Source organism: Aspergillus terreus, genomic scaffold (assembly GCF_000149615.1).
Source record: "Aspergillus terreus NIH2624 scaffold_14 genomic scaffold, whole genome shotgun sequence".
In the NCBI taxonomy this organism is placed as follows: domain Eukaryota; kingdom Fungi; phylum Ascomycota; class Eurotiomycetes; order Eurotiales; family Aspergillaceae; genus Aspergillus; species Aspergillus terreus.
The window spans coordinates 382,735-404,424 of record NT_165937.1 but is presented as its reverse complement, the minus strand read 5'-3'; the positions used below and the strand labels follow the sequence as shown (position 1 = coordinate 404,424).

General features: G+C 52.1%; 8 protein-coding genes across 8 annotated transcripts; 3 read left to right on the top strand and 5 right to left on the bottom strand.

The window, feature by feature from the left end:
- Positions 1–134: 134 nt before the first annotated feature.
- On the top strand, positions 135–2,049 carry ATEG_09149 (NCS2 family permease; the record flags this gene model as incomplete). The annotated part of the gene is made up of 4 exons (XM_001217770.1): positions 135–221; positions 295–1,215; positions 1,269–1,373; positions 1,426–2,049. The coding sequence occupies 4 exons, from the start codon at positions 135–137 to the stop codon at positions 2,047–2,049; spliced, it is 1,737 nt and encodes a 578-aa protein (XP_001217771.1).
- Positions 2,050–2,629: 580 nt separating this feature from the next.
- Positions 2,630–4,707, top strand: ATEG_09148 (putative C6 transcription factor; the record flags this gene model as incomplete). Its single annotated transcript, XM_001217769.1, has 6 exons — positions 2,630–2,653; positions 2,758–3,342; positions 3,393–3,544; positions 3,589–3,762; positions 3,840–4,184; positions 4,230–4,707. 6 exons carry the CDS (start codon positions 2,630–2,632, stop codon positions 4,705–4,707), a joined length of 1,758 nt encoding a protein of 585 aa, XP_001217770.1.
- Positions 4,708–5,332: 625 nt separating this feature from the next.
- ATEG_09147 (uncharacterized protein) lies at positions 5,333–9,063 on the bottom strand (the record flags this gene model as incomplete). The annotated part of the gene is made up of 9 exons (XM_001217768.1): positions 5,333–5,470; positions 5,523–5,807; positions 5,879–6,141; positions 6,189–6,325; positions 6,440–6,512; positions 6,740–6,787; positions 6,831–7,229; positions 7,292–7,407; positions 7,577–9,063. The coding sequence occupies 9 exons, from the start codon at positions 9,061–9,063 to the stop codon at positions 5,333–5,335; spliced, it is 2,946 nt and encodes a 981-aa protein (XP_001217769.1).
- A 543-nt stretch (positions 9,064–9,606) lies between these two features.
- On the bottom strand, positions 9,607–10,699 carry ATEG_09146 (amidohydrolase family protein; the record flags this gene model as incomplete). Its single annotated transcript, XM_001217767.1, has 2 exons — positions 9,607–10,441; positions 10,557–10,699. 2 exons carry the CDS (start codon positions 10,697–10,699, stop codon positions 9,607–9,609), a joined length of 978 nt encoding a protein of 325 aa, XP_001217768.1.
- A 552-nt stretch (positions 10,700–11,251) lies between these two features.
- Positions 11,252–12,517, bottom strand: ATEG_09145 (uncharacterized protein; the record flags this gene model as incomplete). Its single annotated transcript, XM_001217766.1, has 3 exons — positions 11,252–11,815; positions 11,870–11,961; positions 12,172–12,517. The coding sequence occupies 3 exons, from the start codon at positions 12,515–12,517 to the stop codon at positions 11,252–11,254; spliced, it is 1,002 nt and encodes a 333-aa protein (XP_001217767.1).
- A 664-nt stretch (positions 12,518–13,181) lies between these two features.
- Positions 13,182–14,495, bottom strand: ATEG_09144 (acyl-CoA dehydrogenase family protein; the record flags this gene model as incomplete). The annotated part of the gene is made up of 2 exons (XM_001217765.1): positions 13,182–14,312; positions 14,484–14,495. 2 exons carry the CDS (start codon positions 14,493–14,495, stop codon positions 13,182–13,184), a joined length of 1,143 nt encoding a protein of 380 aa, XP_001217766.1.
- Positions 14,496–15,081: 586 nt separating this feature from the next.
- Positions 15,082–16,915, top strand: ATEG_09143 (uncharacterized protein; the record flags this gene model as incomplete). Its single annotated transcript, XM_001217764.1, has 4 exons — positions 15,082–15,292; positions 15,345–16,148; positions 16,246–16,284; positions 16,503–16,915. 4 exons carry the CDS (start codon positions 15,082–15,084, stop codon positions 16,913–16,915), a joined length of 1,467 nt encoding a protein of 488 aa, XP_001217765.1.
- Positions 16,916–18,334: 1,419 nt separating this feature from the next.
- Positions 18,335–21,591, bottom strand: ATEG_09142 (putative NRPS-like enzyme; the record flags this gene model as incomplete). The annotated part of the gene is made up of 4 exons (XM_001217763.1): positions 18,335–18,721; positions 18,771–20,935; positions 20,989–21,253; positions 21,310–21,591. The coding sequence occupies 4 exons, from the start codon at positions 21,589–21,591 to the stop codon at positions 18,335–18,337; spliced, it is 3,099 nt and encodes a 1,032-aa protein (XP_001217764.1).
- Positions 21,592–21,690: the final 99 nt, after the last annotated feature.

The window sequence follows — 21,690 nt, the reverse complement described above, 5'->3', positions numbered from 1 at the left end:
TAAAACTCGGCCTGGGCCCAGTTGCTGTGAGAGCCTCTCGTTCTGTGCGTCTTCGGCCTCAGGCGGATTGCCTCACTCTTCAATATATCTTCTTGACCACCGCGTCAAAAGTCACGGCGACTTTCCATCTCACCATGGGTCTGGATTGGATTCATCGCGCCAACCTCTGGGTGGCGCAGAGCCCCGTTGGATGGTGGTTTCGTCTGGAGAATTCCGGTCATGTATGCGATTCTCTTTTGCTACTGTTTTGGCTGCTGTGATCGTGCTCGAGAGGATGATCCTAACAAATCCTAGCCCAAGGAACGAAAGGGAACCTTTTTCTTCACGGAAATCCGGGCCGGTCTCGCCACTTTCTTCGCCATGGCCTATATCATCTCAGTGAATTCAACTATCACATCTGAAAGTGGTGGAACGTGTGTCTGCCCGCCGGAGGACCTGAACAACCACTGCAATACCAATACAGAATATCTGCTATGTGTGCAGGAAATCAAGCGCGATCTGGTCACGGCGACGGCGGCCATCGCGGCCTTTGCTACCTTCTTCCTGGGTTTGCTGGCTAATTTGCCTGTTGCGCTCGCTCCGGGAATGGGCTTGAACGCATACTTCGCCTACACGGTCGTCGGATATCATGGCAGTGGCATGATTCCGTACAGTGTTGCGCTGACGGCGGTGTTTGTGGAGGGATGGGTGTTCCTGGGTCTCACTCTGCTCGGTATCCGACAGTGGCTGGCTCGGGCGTTGCCTGCGTCCATCAAGCTCGCCACCGGTACGGGTATCGGGTTATATTTGACTCTGATCGGTCTGACATACAGCGCCGGTATTGGATTGGTCACCGGCTCGACTGACACTCCCATGGAATTGGCTGGCTGTCACCAGTCGTCGCTCGATGAAACGACTGGTCTGTGTCCGTCTTCGGATAAGATGCGCAATCCTACCATGTGGATTGGTATCTTCTGCGGTGGTGTGCTCACGGCCTTCCTGATGCTGTACCGGGTCAAGGGCGCCGTCATCATCGGCATTCTGCTCGTGTCTATCATCTCGTGGCCGCGTCCTACTCCCGTCACCTACTTCCCTCACACGGAGCTCGGAAACAGCATGTTTGATTTCTTCAAACAGGTGGTGACGTTCCATCCGATCAAACACACGCTGGCGGCGCAGGAGTGGGATATCTCCGGACATGGTGGCCAGTTCGGACTGGCTTTTATCACCTTCCTCGTATGTATCTCTGTGGGACTGAATGCGGGTGCAGCCAGCTAACCAGTCGACAGTATGTGGATATTCTTGACACCACGGGTACGCTGTACTCCATGGCCCGCTTCGCGGGTACCATCGACGAGCGCACGCAAGATTTCGAGGGCAGCGCCATGGCTTATGTATGTACCCACTTGTCCTGTGGCTTTTTGTACCTCCACTAACACGTCGTAGATGGTCGACGCCATCTCGATTTCGATTGGATCCCTGTTCGGCAGTCCCCCGGTGTGTGCCTTCGTCGAGAGTGGTGCCGGTATCTCGGAAGGCGGTAGGACCGGCCTCACTGCCTGCGTAACGGGTCTTTGCTTCTTTATCGCAGTATTCTTCGCCCCGATTTTCGCGTCCATCCCGCCGTGGGCGACCGGTTGCACGCTGGTCATCGTCGGCGCGCTGATGTGCAAGGCCGCGGCGGAGATCAACTGGAAGTACTATGGCGACGCCATCCCCGCGTTCCTGACCATCGCCATCATGCCGTTCACCTACAGTATTGCGTACGGTCTGATTGCCGGTATCATCAGCTACATCGTGCTGAACGGAGGTGTGTGGTTGATCGAGAAGGCGACGCTGGGCCGTTTGGTGCCCCCCAACAAGCACGACGAGAAGGACCCATGGACGTGGAGGATCCCTGGTGGATTTTTCCCTCCCTGGATCAAGCGTCTCGCGAAGGGGAAGAAGGACTTCTGGCGCGAGGACGACAGCGACGTCGACCTGGGCGTTGTGCCGGAGGGATCGCTGTCCAGTCATGAGAATGGCGCAGAGAAGCAACAGGTGCAGGCGCCGGAAAAGCCGACAGCCTGAGGGGTGTCATGTTTTGTATATAGGTAATTAGCACGGTGAGATGGACCTGGTAATGATTGTGTATATGGGACCATTTGGCGTTTGGTAGCAACAATGACTGCATCGCATAAAATCCAACTGATGTCATGGATGAGTAATAATGAACATTATAAAAATAAGGAATTGATTTCCGGTCATGTGACTTAGCGCATACGCATTCATTGGTCGGAAGTCGGTCGCGGAACTATTGAAATCCACAATACGTTTATTACCGCCGGAGCCCTCTCCGATGCCACATTCGGCAGTCTCTCCGGCGTATTACCAAAACGCTCGGCCGAGCGGGGAAGGCTTTAGGTTGTCGATAGCTGAGGTATGCTTTTTTTTTTTAGCGATTCCTATTTTATCCCTTTTGCTCCCTTGCGACGGGTGATTTTTCCCTTCCTCTCACGTTGTCGATCTTTCTTCTTACTTGCCCTCAATCTCCGTCATGGATTGATTGACTTGACATCTTCTATCCTTATGTCTTCCGACTCCAAACGCCCGCTGGCTCCCGCCCCGCCGGGGGTCACCACCGCTAATGATTCCCATCAGCGGAGGAAGAATGTCGGGACCGCATGCCTGGCGTGTAAAGCTCGCAAGCTCAAGGTACCGACCTGATCTCGTGCTCTGCCCTGTTGTTCGGTGATATATGCGTTGCCACTGTCGTAGTCGGAGACTAACGCCTCGCAGTGTACCGGCGTGGTCCCGTGCGGGAACTGCATCAAGAGCCGCATCGAATGCACGCTGGACCATACTGCCGATAAACGGCGCCGCGGCGCCCTCAAGCGGAAGATCGACCAGCTGGAGGAGAAGGAGGATCTCCTGATCCGTCTGGTTGAGGTCCTGCGCGAGAGTGGCAACTCGCGTACCGGGCCCCTGGTCAACCTCATCCGCAGTAACGCCTCCCTGGCGGAGATCCGGTACTACCTGGACCATGAGTTGCCGCAGTCGGAGCTGGCGCAGACTCCGGCCCTCGCTGAGGTGTTTAATGAAGTCGAGCGGGTGCAGCAGTCCGAGTCGCGGTCCATCCGCCGCATTCTCGATGCCAAGCGCTTGTCTGATATCCCGCGGTTTCAGGTCCCCGCGCGCCCGTGGACGACCGTCGTCGAGGATAATGACTTCATCTCGCATTTGGTGTCGCTGTGGTTTACGTGGTGCCATCCGTTTTCGAACTGGATTGATCGGGACCGGTTTGTGAAGGATATGCAGGCGGGGTCGGTGGATGCGCGGTATTGCTCGCCTTTCCTGGTGAATATCATTCTGGCAGAAGCCTGTGTATGTATTTTTCTGGCGATAAGTGTCTGTAGTCATTCTAACAACCACAGTCGTACTCGGATTACCCCGAAGCATATGCTGTTCCCGGCGACGTCTCCTCGAAAGGAACCCACTTCTATAACGAAGCAAAGCGTCTTCTCGACAAGGAAGAAGGCCGCATCACTCTGCCCACGGTGCAAGGGTTGGGAGTCTTATGGGCCTGGTAAGCGCTTCGGTCTCACCGTCATTCCAAGCTAACCTTACAAGTGCCTACATGACGGGACGAGACCGACAGGGATGGATCTATCGCAGTCAGTTAGCGTATGCCGTGCAGGAGCTGTCCCAAAAACACCCTGTCCTTGCATCCAAAGCGGACGAAGATACCCTTCGCATGGTCCGGGTAATCCATGATTCCACTTGGGGGGTTTTCAACATCTCGACGTAGGACCCCCACGGTCACTTCAACCTCGTTGACCTGTCCACGGCAAGGTGAACAGCGAATCGCTAACGCGCCCCAGGATCCAAGCTTTGTCCGAAAAAAAGACCCCGTTAATCAAACCTCCCCAGCGCCAGTCTCTCCCACCAGTCACCCACGAGGCCGGATTCGACGATTGGGTGCCGTATCCCACCCAGGCCGAAAGTCGGAAGGCGCACATTGACTGCGTTTTCAACGCGCTGTGCTCGCTCAACGTTGTCGTCTATGATGTCGCACAATACTTCTTCCAGAGCACCACCGAGCGTCCTCGAGCAGAACTCGAAAAAAGAGCCTCCGAATTCCATAGCCGACTCCGCGAATGGACCGCCCGGCTCCCCTCCTGTCTCAAAGAAGAAGAGGCAAATGTCCCTCATGTTTTATGTCTACAGTACGTGCTCTCCATCGGAGTGGTGGCATCAGCTAACAGCTCCAGTATGTACCACCACACCATCCTAATGACAGTATACGACCCCTTGCGAACTCCCGTCACGAACACCAACACAACAGCAATGGACATCACCCCCTCCCACGCAAAAGATATCTGCTTCTCGTCCGCCCGCGGCATCGCGCGGCTCATTCGCATCCACCAGAAAAACTGGGGCCTCGACCGCATGCCTGTCCGCAACATCCAGTGGGTCACAGCCGCGCTCTTCACGCTCCTTGGAGGCCTTGAGCAGCCCGACAACCGTGAGGCGTTCATTAGCTTGTCGGTTTCGGCTAAGGCGCTCTCGCGTCGGTGGGGTATGTGCAAAAAGCTCATGCGAACCGTGGAAGCCGCCGCCAATGACTCGAAAACCGGCTTGCCGACCGAAACAGACCCGCTCTTTGCCGAGCTCGATACGAGTCAGCGGTCTAGCACTCATGTTCCTGTTGATGAGGCCTTATTGGCGAGTCTGGATGATTCAACTTGAGTGACCTTGCAGCAAGGTTGGATAGATATTGATACTTTGTACAGCCTATGAGCGCTCATGTGTTGGGGCCTGTACTTGTCAATGATGGTAGTAGGAGTAATAGAATTCATATACCCGAAATAGCCGGCGTAGCGCTTGCTGTGCGGGTGTTCCCTACTTGCCCGAAATGAAGCTATCTAGGCACATACAAAGGAGATGCTCTAACAAGAGTACGGCGGTTAGGTCTCCCAGACCTCGTCGCCAGGCCTACCTGTCTGCCACCGACCTGCACATCGGAAAGCTCGCCGTCGCCCCCCGGCTATACGTCAAATGGAGTATAGGTTTTATCGATATGTACCAAGACATTGAATATATACCACGCTGGTAAAGCAGATTCACACGGTCATGCCACTATCAGTCCGACTCCTTTTTGCCATGGGATCTTCCTTTCGTTTCTCCCAGTAGTAATTGATCTGCTTAACCCATTTACGCGGCATGCTATGCCACCACGCCCAGAGGATCAACGTGATCGCCGTCAAAGGAACCGTGACCGCCCAGTAGACCCAGAACTTGTTGGAAGTGGCCCACCTATCGTCGGATGGAGCATTGTAGTCAAAAAAGTTGGTTCCGAAGATGCCCTATGAGGTCAGTCAGGATTGAGAATGCTGACGCCGGGACAGGAGCGACTTATTACGCTGATGAAGGTTCCAGGTAGATACAGCATGGTAACGAAGCCGATGGTCTTCATCACCGCACTTTCAGAAAAGGTAGCCAGATAAAATCCCTGTTGGCATCAATATCCAGGAGCGCCCCATGCGCCGAGTCGGGGCACATACCAGGTTGAGTTCGTTGTTCAAGCGCTCCGTGAGCGACCTCGCCCGCATGCGCTGCGAATGTATCTCCTTCTCCACGAAGAACAGCTTTTGCTGTGTGTTGATGATAACACCCCGTTTGCCTTCGGTGAGATCTTGAAACTCCTCGCGAAACCGCCGGTGTTCGCTCACGAGGTTCTTGAGGGTGTTCTCCGTCACTTCTAGGACCTCGGATAGGTGGAAGATGTGTCGAGCGATATCGTGTTGTCTGGCGAGGTCGCGCGAAGGTTGCGAGGTTACCTCCCTTTTCTATACATGGGTTTAGCAGGACGCTTGCTTTGCTCAGTCTATGGGTTAATTGCCTTCTCAATTGGCCGCACAAGATCCCTTAGAAGCCAGAAGCACATGTCATATAGACCGATGATGGACCCCGCGAGGAGTGCATGCCAGGTGAATGGATGGAACTGTCTCTTTTCCTCGGTGGGCAGCCTTTTCACGATGTGTTTCTTCTGTTTATCTTCTAGGTTGAGGAAGACAACCTCTATCTGGGATGGGATTTTCCATTTGACGAGGACGGTTGTTTGGACCCAGTTATAATCGTGCTCCGACCTAACCAACTTGGCCTTGTAGGTTGCCCAAGACACTTCGAAAATTAGTCAACTCGCGGAGAAGGACTCCGGGACAACTGACCATGGTATGTAGGCGTGTCATCCTCATCGATGGTATAGTCGCTGAAGAAGGAACCATTGAGGTCCTTACCGCGGGCAATCGGCCGAAACTCTTCTGGCGCGTCGTATGTGTCTTTCAGGGCTTCGTCCTCGGCGAAGCTATTCGAAACGTCAGTATATATACCACAGCATCTATGTATGGTGTGTCGGACATCACCCTAACCCGGCTGGACGAGTTCTAGATGATCTATTAGTACAACCATGTCTAGACACCATGAGCCAGGTGGGTTGGTGAGTACATTCAACTCCGTCACCGGTTCGATCCGGGTATTCCACTCATTGCCATCTGTGCCGGCCGTTAGCTCGACTGTCTCTTTTGCCGAAATCCGTGAACAGACGTACCCCAATCTTTGACACAGACCGTGGGGGGTTTTTCGAGCATTGTGATGTCGACCGCAACAATGCCCAACAACCATTTCAGTTTGGCGCCAGGCCGGCCCTTATATAGCGCCGGGCTGGCATTTCTTCTCAACACGGCGGGCGCAGTTAGACGCCGTCAGCGGGCTGATCTACAAGGATGCACGAGGCTACCAATCACATCCTCTTCTCCCATCCCCAGCTCTAACATGGTGAGCTTTTCGGCGCGTGCAAAAATATCAAGCACCCCACTCTGGCAACCATCCGTGTAGTTCATTAAAGCCCAGGTCGGACGCTAGAAAGCCCATTGTCGTCTCCCAATTGAACGCATTCGATGGCTCTTGGATGGGAGGTACATCGGCTGCTAGATACCCTTGATTGGGCTGCGAGCTGACGTGTTGACGAGCCGGCGTGGCAGTGTTGCCCGCGGCTGCAGATGGCGGATCCTGCGGAGTGGACAGGACCCGGGCGCGTGCGACCTGCAAAAATTGCCAGGTGTTCCGGGCAGAGAGGCTGAATGATCCCATTTGTCTGAGGATCTCATCGCATTTTGCCCAGCTTGCGTCGATGGTCGCTGTGTCCACTTCCTCCGAGATGGGGCGACAGGCGTACGACATGATGATCACCATTCCCGCAGTTGATGTGTCTAGTAAATTGTTGGAAAATTAATCATTTTAGTCCCGGCAGGATGCGGGCTGGGCCACATACAAAAACCATTATAAAATCCCAAGTCTGTTTCCGAGCCCTGGTATGTATCATGGACGAGCGAGATAAGGTTAATAGCTGCCTTGGCACAGGCAGCAGCGCATTTTCGGAGTATCGCTCTGTGTATCGTGCTGTGAGCTGTTAAACGGCGTTCGCCTTCGTCGCTGCGGGCAGGGTCGGTGCAGAGTTGCGTAAATATCGGTCGGTACAAAAGTAGATGGATGTAGAGGAATCTGCATCCAATGATTAGAGAATGAATGCTTCGCCTCGACCGGGGTGTTTGCTTACCTTGCATGGAGCACATTCCTCTGGCGTCTCAGAACTAATTGTTTCTGCGCCTCAATGACTGGCACCGATGGTCTCGTCCAACTTAGGAACAAAGGAAGATTGGATTCGTACTGGAAGAGCTTGTCTTCTAAGCCGATGATGACATCGAGTCCGCTAGAACCGCCATTTCTCCTCGTGGAGCCAACAGGGGTCATACTATCTCTACTTCGCCACGTTTCGTACACGTCTGATAGTATACTGTCTAGGACCCGATACAGCTCAATGGTTGCAATGTAGAAAGCCATGATGGATGGGCTGTGTTCATCGCCCGGTCCAGGTACTGGGCATTCCGGCAGAGGAACATTTGACAGATGCGAAGTCATCGTCGGGCGACCATAGGTCATGCTCACAAATGTATCCATCATTACACATCCATGCCACGTTCGACGGTGGATTTCTCGTTCGAGCGGATGTTGACTCTCATCAGGCTGTGCCTCGTGGAGGCCCAGTCCCTGGGCTAGGCGACACGCCACTCCGATTGACTGCCAGCATCGATGGGGATAGGGCGTTGATTGAAGGAAAAGCACGGTGAGGAGAAGTGTTTGAACGGTACCGACGGTGCGAATATCCAGCATGTCAAGCCCAATGAACTTCTTCGCTCGTACGAAAAACGTATGCGCCACGGCCTCTCTCTCGTGGTCCGGTATGTCGGCAAAGTGGCACCCAAGAGCGAATATCATGTTGAGCGCGCAGATGAATATGATTGATCTGGGATCCGAGTGGTTTTTGTTTCCCAGGCCGATGTCCAGATCGGTAAGTGGTTTAGCGGGCTGAGATCGCGAGATCCAGAGCTTATCGTATGCGTCTTGGAAACTTTGTCTATGAAAAAATGGATAGAGGCAGTACACTCGGTCCCAGAAGCAGTCCAGCAAGTGATCTGCTAAGTCTCGGGGTGGAAGTAAAAACTCATCAACCTGGAACCGGCTTAGTGGTGTCGGAACGGCGTGTGTTAAAGCCGACAATTGTTCCATTCGACCGGGCCTTCTCGGTGTCTCTCCAGCAGTGGCATGAGCTTGTACGCTAGGTCGTGGGTTTGCATCCCCAGTCAGTAGTCGCATCAGTGAAACGGTAGACGAGCTGCCGAAGTATTCGTTCGCGGGTCGTCCATCTTCGTCCACAGAGCTGATTGCACCCATCCCAGTGACATTGCTGTCAAGTTCAAAGGGCGTATTGGGGTATACTTCCGTCTCTTTTCTTGGGGAACAATATACGTGCGCTGCGTTATGCATGGGATGCGACCTGCCCGCTTGGCTTATCGGGGATTGTTGTGCTTGCCCATCAAGCATAGTTGATGACATATTCTGATTCACAGTCCCGGGCGAGTCGGCAGGCTGGCCACTATCGGTCATGGAATGGTCTTCCCCGATGTTTTCACCTCCAAATGCAGGCACCGAAACACCTGCCTTGATGCAGGTTGCTTCCAACTCGCGAATCCGACGATGAAGCATCCGGAGGTACCTCAGGTCAATATTAGTGCAAACTTCTATCATCTCATAGTTACATAACTCACTCATCATTACTGGCCAACCTGGCATTGTCTGCAGTCTTGTAAAGGCATTGGTCGATGTTCAGGCCGCGCCTACTGCAGGCACCGCAGATGGGCTTTTGGCCGTCACATCTCGCCTTCCTTGTCCTGCAAGGCTCACATGCCAAAGCCACTTTTCGACGGCGGGGGCCTGCATTCTTCCGGGATATAGACCTGCGAGATTGCATCGGGGTTGTTTGATGACTTTCTGGGGGTCAAGCGGAAGGGGAAGTCCGAATGTTGAAAGAAAGGTCGGGTCCATTCCGGACCGTCCGGGATGTTCCGCCCGCGTATACAAAGCAGCATCGGATGACGTTGAGTCTGGCTCGAATATTGCAGGGAAATAATTTGACAATACGGCTAATATCGTTCCAGTGCAATTAGTTAATACGGCTGGTATCTGACTCTGCTCTTCTATCGAAAAGTACTGGTTTTACCACATCCAACGGCAGCTATATATTCACCCTTAAAGCTGCGCATGGCTCTCAGCTAACCTTGGGAAAATCTTCATCGCATTCCCAAAATTTATATTGTCCCTCAATTCCTGAGCCATCTCGTACGACTCCAAGTCCTGCAGGAAAGCAGGATACGCAGTCACTGGCGCATACGGAAAGTCACTCCCGTACAAAATATGATCATGAGGGACCATCTTCAGCAGAAGGTCCAGCACCTGCGGGGACGCGCTGAGTGCCAAATCATAATGGAAACTGCGGAACGCCTCCATAATCTTGTCGTAGGTTGTTCCCAATTGATGGGCGACTGCAAATTCAGGCGCCTTTCGCATGGGGGTTGCGACGCGGGAGATGAGGTACGGTAACGTTCCTCCAGCATGGGACAAGATGACTTTGCAGTTGGGGTATTTCAATCGCGTACCGTTCGTGATCATGTCCATCGCAGTGCGAGTCGTCTCATGGGGATAGTCGATACTCGGCTGGGGGAGCTTCGAATTGACGGGGTTGGTATCGACTGGGTGGGTTGGATGGACGAACACGACGCAGCCTCGTCTGTCCAATTCAGCCCAGATGGGCTCCACATCGGGATGACCGAGATAGGTGTTGGAGTCGCCATATCTTGTGAATAGAGTGACTCCATCGGCTTTTAGAGTGTCCAATCCGTAGGCTATCTCGGCGAGCGCGTCTTCCGTGTCCAGGATATTGGGTAGGGACACGAAGAAGCCAAACGATTGGGGGTCTTTGTCTCTGAGATCTGCCGCATACTCATTCAGCTGTCTCGCAAGCTTGGCACGCGCTTGACGATCGGGGAGAATGCAGGCACCAGGAGCCGTTACAGACACCACGGCCCTATGCACACCGAGTCGCTCCATCAGAAGCTTGGATGACAACGGGGACCAGTGGGGAGTGGGCCAACCACTAGGATCACCTCCTTGTCCTTCGATTGCTATTCCAAAATTAGTACAGATCATAGTTATTGGTGGAGGTTATGAAACCCTGTGCATAAAACGGCGGCACGAAATGGTGGTGAGTATCGATCTTGTTGACCGGAGGAGTGTGACTCCATCCTGCCTTGTCCCGGATCCAATCCAGCGCGTGTTCGGCCATGGTTTGGATCAGTTTCTTATATAGCGATAGAACAAAAGCAAAAGCGCGAAAGGATGCTCAATCCGAAATGCATCCTTGGTCTCACGCCCCTCTTAAGCTGCGCTCGGGATCGTTCCGATGACGGCCCCCCCGCATGTGGACGCGTCATGTTGCTTCAAAATGCAAATAACGTATGATGAGCCGGACAGGCGCGGCCTGCACATGGCAATACATATCAAGGCTAAACGACCACATGTCAATGCTATAGAGTCGGTGGAACCCATTGGACGTGCGCATCGGAACGCACCCGGCCTCTCAACATACTCTCAACAAGAGCATTTGAACATCTATTACAGGGGTCATGAATTATTGACGACGGTTACTTCACCATAGCGAGATGCCGATTCATCGCTACCTTTCAAACATCCCATTCACCACCCCATCTCTGCTACTCTCACCACCTTGGTGCTCACCTAGGCTTTAGAAGATGCCAAACACCACGTTTGATATTACAAGCAATGGTCATTGATAGTACTTGATTTGAAACCGGATGGGCAAACGACAGAAAGTAGATTATCTCATAAAACTCGAGATGATAAAGCGCGTGATGGTTTTTGTCGTCTCACTTGGAGCTCTGCCGCCTGCAAAATCCACCAGTGGTCCATCGTGAGCTTCGTTGGCCATGTACAAGTCCACATCTCCATTACTATTTCGCAAGAGGACATCGCCTAGCTGTTCAATATGGTCTCTGAATACCTCCTCATAGCCTCCAGTTACAAGGATTCGGTCAACCACATTAAGGTTGTTCCACCATGTCTCTGGGACATCGAGTGCCATCCCCCAGCCCCGGCCAGAGGATATTTCCTGGTGCCAGGACGAGTTTCCCACCAGGTAGTTGCCCCATTTGCTTACCACTGTGCGGCCAAGGACATCGGCGCTGAACCATCGCTGGTAGGAGGGAGTGTTGAAATTGTAGGAGCATAGAGGTGACACCAGGAAGCATCCTCGTACATTGTCGACTAAATCGATTGAAGTTCTGTCTTTGCCGTCCATGCTGTCAAATTGGCGGTGATTGTGGAGATGGGACAGCAGCGACAAAGATAGATGGCCTCCTGCAGAGTCTCCCCCAAAGACGATCTAGATGCGGAATATGAGATTGCTGCTGAACATGACCATTGGGGAGTAACATACATCGGACGGATTATACCCGGAGGACAGGAGGTGTTTAAACGCGATGAGAGCTTGCAGCATCTGCCGAGGATACGGGTGTGTAGGGATCAGGTCTTGCTGGTTAGCGCTAGCCTGTCGACGCATGCATGAGAGTGCTGAACCGACCGTATTCGAGGACACATACGCTAAGTTGGATACCTGCGTCAGAGGCTTCTGTTCGGATATGCTCGAGCCAGTCAAGATGCCCTTTCCACAGCGGCATTACATATCCACCACCTACTAGTGATTAGAGAGCGTATACTGCCAGGGCACAAACGACCTACCGTGGAAGAACAGCAGCACTTTATTGCTTCGTTTAGGTCCTATCCAAAGCAACCTCGTGGAGGTATCCGCGCTCAAGACGTCAGCATCCACTTCTCTACCCTTGGATAACACCCACGTGCTGTACGTGTCAAAGGTCGGCGGTAAGATGGCCTGAAGCTGATCCGGAGGCGTGTTGACCATCAGGCTACCGACAAACCCGTTCCAGATAGCTAGTCTCAGGGGGAGATTACTCAACCATGCCCTGATAATTGCCCGGCTAACCTTGACAGCCGCGAATGGCAGGGTAAATAGCGTGAACTTAAAGAGCAACCGGAGTTGCCCGAAAGGGGTCAGCTTGCGAGCCATTTTCTCAGACAATGTGATGCAGGCCGCTGGAATGAGTGTTACGGAGTAGATATAGAAGACGCCGGGTGCATCCCGACGCGCTGATCGCAGTGGCGGGATCAACCCGGGCCATATGATCCCCAGAACCCCATAGTCACCGTGGGGATTGTGTGGGGTTAGCCCCGACTAGCCCCAGATTCACTAGGTTATCGGATCAAGGCATCGGGATTCGGAGAGGAAATCGGCAGTGATATAAAGAGGGCTAACCGACCATGGCTGAATCGTTCTGCCAAAGAGGTCAGCCACCATGAGTTAACCGGCAGATAACACTCGAATCCCGTCCTACACTTAAATTGCATGTGTTGGCACTGGCCTCTCGGCCATTTCTCTCGGAGCTACACTCAAGAGATGGTACTCTCTCGAGGATATATGCTTCTTCGAGCGAGAGAGAGGCCGGTGGTACATGGAACATCAACCGCTATCCCGGTACCTCCGGAATTGGCCATAAGTGAGCATCGGCCGCTAACCCCGGGATATGTATTGCAATGCGCCACAGTTTGAAAGAGCTTTCTTTTGCCCAGCGCAAATGGTGGTACGGACAAACCCCTCACTGCCATGTGAACTTGAGAATCATTGACCTCGAGAAGATACAGTTGAGTATATTCAGTTATTCAGTTGCCTGTATCTAGTATGACCTAGGGAGACCGAGGACGCGTTCACCGATATAGTTCAAGATCATTTCCGGGCTTACTGGTGCAATCCGAGGAATAAAAACCTCCCTGAGATACCGCTCAACATGAAACTCGGCGCCGTAACCAATTACTCCATGGGAGAGCACAGCACGTTCGCACGCCTCGAAGGCTGCCTCCGCCGCCAGATACTTTGCAGAATTCGAGTAGTCGCCGTCTGTGTAACCCTGATCATACATTCTCGCGGCATGGTATATCATCAACCTTGCGGCCTCCAACTTCATCCAGCTATCAGACAGCGGGTGTTGTATTCCTTGGGTCTTTCCAATCGAGACTTCTCTATCGCGAGCGTAGATGGCGGCTTTACGGAGAGCCGCAAATCCCAAACCGAGGGCTTCTGCGCCGATGAGAATGCGTTCTGCGTTCATCCCATGCATGATCATCTTGAAGCCTTCGCTCTCCTTACCGATCAGATCCGCCGCGGGCACTCTCCAGTTTTCGAAGAATAGTTCGTTCGTGTCAACCGCGTGTCGCCCCATCTTCTTGATCTCCTTGATATGCACATCTTCACGTTTAAGATCGGTGTAAAAAAGCGAAAGGCCCTGGGAAGGCTTCTGCACCTGATCACGGGGAGTAGTCCGCACAAGAATCAAGATCTTCTGAGCATTCTGAGCCGTCGAAATCCAGATCTTCTGCCCGGACAAGGCATAATGATCCCCGTCCCGTTTGGCAAGCGACTGCAGCTTCAATGTATCAAGCCCCGTGTTCGGCTCCGTCACACCAAAGCAGGCCCTTTCCTTTCCTGCAATAAGGGGCAACAGCCATCGCTTCCGCTGCTCCTCTGTTCCAAATTTGACAACCGGTTCAAGCCCGAAGATATTCATATGCACTGAAGAAGCGGCCGTCATTCCACCCCCGGACTCTGATATCGTCTGCATCATAACGGCGGCTTCCGCGATACCCAGCTCCGATCCTCCATCTGCTTGCGGGATGCATATACCGAGCCAACCTTCCCGAGCGAGGGTAGCATGCAGTTCCGTTGGAAAAAGCTTTGTCTGGTCCAATTTCGCCCAGTAGTCGTCGGTGAACTTGGAACAGATCTTCGTAATGGCATCGCGGACGTTTCGCTGCGACTCTGTCCAGTCTGTGTTTTCGTTTTGGAGGTATTGAATGGCCTTTCCGTGAATCCCACGGCACCTCGTTCTGGCAATCACCTTTGCCAATGGCCTCCAGAGTGACTTAGACCGTTAGCCAGGGAGCTGGCATTGTGCTTGGTTATTGCCTACCGTTCTTCTTACACGCAATGACATGTTAGCGCTGTCCTAACCAGATGTGCGGGTCTATTATGCATTCCCACTACTTATATAAGAAAACGGGGGCCGAGGCGTTACAAGCGGGGTATCAGTCTTCCGCACCCCGCGCTTCTAGTTGATCATATCCGCTCCTTCGTACATTGGATTCGGCTATATGGTGGCTAGTAGCCGAGTTATAAATGCTGCCGAACCTATGAGAGGAGGCTTTGAAGTCATATCACCCAATCCCACCATGAAATCGTTCACAAGAGCTTTTCTGAAAGGTCGTTCAACCTCCATTGCATACAAAGATGGGACTATTGCAAGAGTCAGCTCTCAGTCAAAGGTTCAGTATTCAAGTTCTGCAAAAGGGCCTCTAGACGGGGTTAAGATTCTCGATCTGACAAGGGTTCTGGCTGTATGTCATCACCCTAGTGGGCTACTTCTTCACATACCCTAACCAGCATAGGGCCCTTTCTGTACACAAATCCTTGGGGATTTAGGAGCAGAGGTCATCAAGGTCGAGCAACCGAATGGAGGCGACGAAACGCGACTCTGGAAAGAACCGGGGGAAGAGAGGTTATGGAAAGAGGGAACCCAGAACATGTCCCTCTATTTCAACACTGTAAATCGGAATAAGAAGTCAATTTCGGTCAATCTAAAACACCAGCTTGGAAAGAAGGTTATACTTGATCTGATCAAGAGATCAGACGTTGTTGTCGATAACTTTATTCCCGGAAAGCTGGAGAAATTCGGTCTAGGGTACGAGGTGTTCAGGCAAACCAATCCCTCCATAATCCATGCTTCCATATCAGGTGAGAATTCTTCCATTATATAGTAAAGGAGAAGAGAAGCTGATCTTCTCAGGATATGGTGCTACTGGTCCCTTTGCGCAAAGGCCAGGCTACGATGTCATAGCAGCCGGTGAGGCCGGACTGCTTCACATCACTGGCGAGCCAGATGGCCCTCCGACAAAGCTTGGAGTTGGAATCATGGACCTCTGCACCGGCTTGTATCTACATGGCAGTATCTGCGCTGCTCTCGTTGCGCGCGCAAGAACCGGGCAAGGACAGAAGATCGACGCCTCGCTGTTCGAGACAACGATCTCCATCCTGAACAACGTGGGAATGTCGTGGCTCAACCTCGGCAAGGAGGGAAAGCGCTGGGGAACGGCGCATCCCAGCATTGTGCCCTACGATGCATTCAAAACGAAGGACTCGCTCTTGGTGATTGGGGCCGTGAACAGTCGTCAGTTCAAAACGATGTGCAAGTATATCAGCAAGCCAGAGCTAGCTGACGATCCGCGATTTTCGAATAACGATGCCCGTGTAAATCACCGGCTCGAGCTCAAGGAGATTCTGGATAACTTGTTTGCCGCTCATACAACACGTTACTGGTTGGAGGTTTTTGAAAAGAGCGGGCTACCTCACGGACCGGTCAACATGTTAAAGGAGGCTTTTTCACATCCACAAATCGGAGCGAGACACATGGTGCAGTCGGTCGACCACAGTGCAGCTATTGCTGGGAGAATCAATGTTTTGGGTATCCCAGTCAAATTCAGCGGAACACCTGGGTCAATTCGGAGTGCACCCCCTTCCTTAGGGCTAAATACAGATGAAGTATTGAGAGAGCTGTATACAGAGGAAGAGATTGCGCAGATGCGAGCGGATGGTGTGATATAATAAGGTGGGATTCAGTCCAGCCTTCAATAGAAAAGATAATTGTTATTCCCGAGCATTGTATTCTCTGATATGCACCATATTCTCAGGGGATCTTCATGGTTTCCATCACCCAGAAGTCATCCACAGTAAGTCATAGCAAGCACCAGCCCAAGAATGATAATGGTGCATCGCATTGCTTTGTCGTCTGGAAAGTACCGAGGAACAAGCAGTAGATATGGGACACAAACAGGAACGGCTTCCTCATCTACCTACCTTGCAACCACGCAGTTGACTATTGTACAATTCGCAATGCCCGAACGAGGTTTACGCATTTCGTCGCGTTTTGACGTTAGCAACCATGTAGTGCTGGTCACTGGAGGTGTCACAGGCCTAGGAGAGATGGCAGCACAAGTCTTCGTGCAGAACAAAGCTCGTCTTATCATCGCTAGCCGCAAGGAAAGCGTACTGAAGAAGACCACGGACCGTCTGAACAGCCTTGTGCCCGGTACCTGCGAGTATATCGTCGCCCACCTCAAAGATCAGGCTGGATGCGATCACTTTATCAATGAGGCCAAGAAGCGCGCCGACCTCCTGACAGTACTGGCTGACACAGGCGAAACTTGGGGCGCGCCGTATGATAACTTCCCAGAAACCGAATGGGAGAAAGTCATAGCGCTGAATGTCAAGTCTGTCTTCTACATGACGGTGGCCCTCCAGAACCACCAGCCTACTTTCAGAGCCAGGCAGACAAAACTTAAGGAAGCTATCCTTATATAGGCGACCTCCTATCCCAGCGACTCTGTCACTAACAACTACAATCTTCACGCGGAATTCAACCGTCTACGCAATCTTACCTGCACTAAAGCTATAGTAGTGCTACGCCTTTTAGCCCGGAGGCGGATAGTCACCATATCAAGCTGCAAACCTACATTCATCTATCACACTGTGCCGAAGCTTTACTGCATCACAAGCTGTGGAAGACCCCATTAACCACACACAACCGAAGCTCGAAGCACCTGACAGTTTTGACTACTGAACTCGCCACTACATCTTCGTTCTTCCAGCAATGAGCGAAGGCACTGTGTCCTCCATACCTCCACAGTTGCTATCAAAACTATTCACGATCTCCGCTAAACGGCTCTAACGGTCCTTCGAACCGTGCAATATTTCCGACCGGCGCGCATAATGTCAGCGAGGTCTAAAATAGCTACCCAGAAGGTTGATTGCAGGAACAGGCCTTCAATAGCAGGTTACAATGACTCATGCACGCAATCTATCCCGTTTCACTAATATATCTCGTTTTCAGATGTATATAGACAGTCCATTCATTTAATCTAAGTTACTTCAAATCGCACAAGTATTATTTTTCTATTATTTAATCCTAGCAGTTCACAGGCCTGATATTGCTATTAACCGCAGATTATCCAGTAAATTAAACGACAGCTAGCTATAAAGCAGGCTCCCCGGAACAATGGATTCAGTCCAAAACAACTTCCTCCTCACTCTTTGGCCATCTCAAGCTTGGTTTTCAAGCTGGATATCCATATGCATGTCCAAAGCTGGAGTGAGGTTGCTAGCCAGCTGTTCGCACGGAAAGCCAATGTGGAACTGCAGTCCCCGTTGGAGTCAACAAAAGTACCAAACTTTGGTGCTTAACATGACGCACATCTTTTGCGTGGCTGTAATATGGACCCTTCCATTCGAGAGCAGTTCATGTGTGAGGCTAATGATTCTGCTAGGCGCCGTTTTATCGCCGATTAATCCAGATGAAGATTAACCAGCGGAAGCGGAGGCGGGAGCCAAAGAGGGCGGAGAGGGGCTCTCTTTTTTTATGATTATTTTAATTAATACAGAGAGCCCTGGGGGTGGTTTCGTTCATGAGTTCTTAATCCATCTTGGTAATGATGAATAGCGTTCTGTTAATGTAGATTACAACCATATGGGGCCCTATCAATATGTTCACACTTTTGGTGGCCTAGCGGTTATTTTCACGCCTGGCACTTTCTCACCAACACAAGTATAACTTTTCCTGTTTGCTGAGAACATATAGTACTATGCTTACTCTACTGTTTATTGCCGGTATTTCGAAAATACCAGATTGGGGAAGCAGGTACCCATAACGGTCTATTGGTGTGTCTAACCATGTAACTAAACCCCAACATTTATACCAGATCCAAGAAGAACACTAAGGCGACGTCAAAAGCTCCACTGTTGAATCCAGTTGCCCATAAGGCGCTGATCGATTGGCGCGAGATCAGCCATGGTAGCACTTCCTTCCTGCGTCTTCCTGGTATCAACGGTGACAGCCAGCATCCTCTTTCCTGCTGCCAGCCCACGGTAGAAGTCCAGCAACTTCAGCGCGGGCTTCTTCTGAACTTCTTCTTCAGAAGGATTCTCTATGCTGACCAGCTCGCTGATCCATTCTTCTAGCGGCACCGAAGGAATGCCATATGCCTTCTCGACTGCCGGCACAATCGAGGACCAGGCTGTCTTTGACGGATTCATCAGGTGGAAAAATGCACTTAACTCTTCGGAATTGCGTCGGCTGTCGAGGAGTTCGATCATGATCTCTGCAAGGGTATCCTGGTTCCTGTTAAAATGGCATCATCAGGCGTGAAGAGTCCGTACTCACCACAGGGATCCAGTCAACCTCAAAAGCACCCAGAGTTGCGGGAACCTTGCGCAGTGCCTTTGAGGTAGCCACCAAAGTAGGAATCCACTCATTCGTGTTCCATGCACCTTTCTCCGTTGTCGGGCCTGCAATCTGCCCAACACGGAATATGGTTGTCGGGACACCGGCTTTCCGGGAGGCCTCCAGGCACATGCGCTCAGCGACGTGTTTCGATTCGGCATACCCTTGCTCCAGAACTGGGTCCGGAGTCTCGAGTGGAATCTCTGGGACGCTAGGCCCCATTTCTGGTGTCCAGGCACCGATCGTGCCCACCGACGAGACAAACGCGAGATGGGCGTTGTATTTGCTGGAAATGCTGAAGTTTATAAATTCGGAGACACCTCGGACATGCGGTGTAAACGAGTCTAGAGGAATATTGAAGTTAACAGCCCAGGCGTTGTGAAGGATGAGTTGGACTCGGTTCGCCAGCTCTGTATATTTGTCGACGGACAGGCCGAACTGCTTGTCTCCGAACGATACTTGCAGGAATTCCACTCTGCTATTGTCGTTCAAGGGACCAGCGTCAAGGCCCTTTTCCTCAAAGCTGGCGATCTGTCTATCCTTCGCGTCTGACCGATTGAAGCAGTAGATTTTCTCGATGTTGCTGTCATTGAGGAGGGCGCTCAGGAGATAGGTTCCCAATGAGCCGCTGGAACCTGTCAGAATGACGGTCCGGGATCTGGGGGGCGGGAGGGACTGCTCAGAGCGTTGGCGGAGATTGGTTGTGTATTTCGCAATCATATTGTTGATTCGATCGACGCGTGAGAGTGTCGTGACGGTCTGCCCAGTGAGAATGCCATGTATGAATTGGGCGAGGCGGGACACTGTTGAGTTTCTGTAGATTTGCTGCGGGCTGATGGTCTGAGCTTCCGGGTGCTGGAACGAGACTGCAGATTTGAGAATCCTGGCAAGCTCTATTGTTGCAAGCGAGTCAAGTCCTATGCTGTAGAAGTCGTCATCGTCTTGGATATCCTCGCGTCCGATAAGGGTGTAGACTATTTGACGGACATAGGTAGCCAGACTGTCCTGGTCAATAGTTGCGGGCAGTCTCTGGCATTCTTGATTAGCCGCGGAGTAAATTGCTTCAATCTCATCGCTGTAATCTTTGTTCACCGCATGCCGCTGCGTGGTTCCTTTTGGGGTGAGTTTGAATGGCTTGTTGGGATCGGATAGCCGGATCTTGTTCTTCACGATGCGTCCATATTTGGGAACGGCCTCGTTGGCCTTTTCCACCACCGGCCAGATCTCGTCAATGAAGGCCGTCTCGTCGAGCTCTGCGCTGTCTTCTGGCCAGACAGGTTCAACGAGCAACGACGTCTGGAAGCGGTTCTGGCCAATGAGCAGAGCGCGATGGACCTTGGGATGGTCCTCGACTATCTTTTCCAGTGTGACGGGGTTTAGCTTTTCGCCGTTGCTCAAGACGACCACATCGTCGAGGCGGCCATGGAATTTCCAATGCTTCGGGTTCTCCGGGTGTTGCACGAAAAGATCGTTGGAGCGATATTCAGACTTGTCAGGAAATGTGTGGAAGATAGCGTGCATAGCACGAGAATCTTCGCGGCGAGGAATGACCAGCTCATGTAGTCCCTCGCCAAGGTGCTCCATTTTCACCCCGTACTCTTCGTTCCACTCGAAATAATTCCAGTTGCCCTGGCCCTCTGGGATGAGGGAGGGGATGAGGCCCATTTCACTTGACCCGATCACAGAGATGAGTTGCGTGTAATTCGAGAGGCGGGCTCCAGTCTCTGGAGCGAGCGGCGCTCCACCAAAGTAGACGTAGTCGAGGGACTTCAGTGCTTCTATGCCAGTCTCAGTTTGACTCATATCTTCTAGGACTGAGGGCGGGAGAATTGCGGCCTTGGGTTTGGTCTTCTTGATTGCGTCGTTGAGCAGTTCGACGGACAGTGGCTTGTCTGGAAGATAAGTGAAGGGAACGTTATGGAAGATTGACTCAATGAATGCTATGAATCCCATAAGATGGAAAAATGGAGTGGTGGAGAGGACAAGGTCGTCCGCGCCGAGGTGGCTGAAGAAACCAAACTGTCGGCCTTTGGGGATAGGCAGATGCACGACGTTGTCAATCGTAGCGAAGAAGCCATGCGTCAAAGGAACGGGCTTGGGCATGCCTATAGCTGCATCAGGCTTCATCCTGCTGTGTGGGTGGTTTATAACAACGTACCAGTCGTTCCAGAACTATGGATGATCAGAGCCACTTCATTCTCGGCCTGAGTATACGTTTTGGACCACGGGTATGAGATGGAGCCGTGTAGTTTTAGGATGGCTTTGACCTCGGGAACCTCAAAGAAGGCCGTGCCTTCGCGAAACTCTCGAATCTCAGAGACTCGACGTTCCGTTTCCTTGGTGTAGGCGAACTTTTTGCATTCCAAGGCCGTCAAAAGGTGCTCATAGGCAGCATCGGAGAGGCGTGTCGATATAAGGAGGGGCTGTTCGTTCCGGTCTTAGTGTTGTGCAGGCCCAGTCTATACAGCCCGTTACACACCTTGTAGCCCGTCTTATGGCATGCGAGCACGAACACAAGATATCTTATGTCGGTCGCCCCCATGAACGCAATTGTCTCTGGCTGGTCTACCTTGCCAACGTGCTCCTCGATCCACCACGCCATGGCGTTAACGGCATCGGATAGTTCACTTGCGCTGACCGTCTTGAATCCATCATCCATAGGAATGACGCCCAGTTCCTTGGTAGGACTGGAAGTAGCAAGGTTGTCGACGACGGTAGCGAGGAGGCGCTGGCCAGGGGTGATGGCGCTTGACGGGGCCATTATCGCGGGTAACGTGGGAAACTTGTATTTCGATGGTTCTAAGGAGGTAGTTGAAGCGGCATCAGGGACTCATGAGCAGGATAGAGGAGCCTTATATAC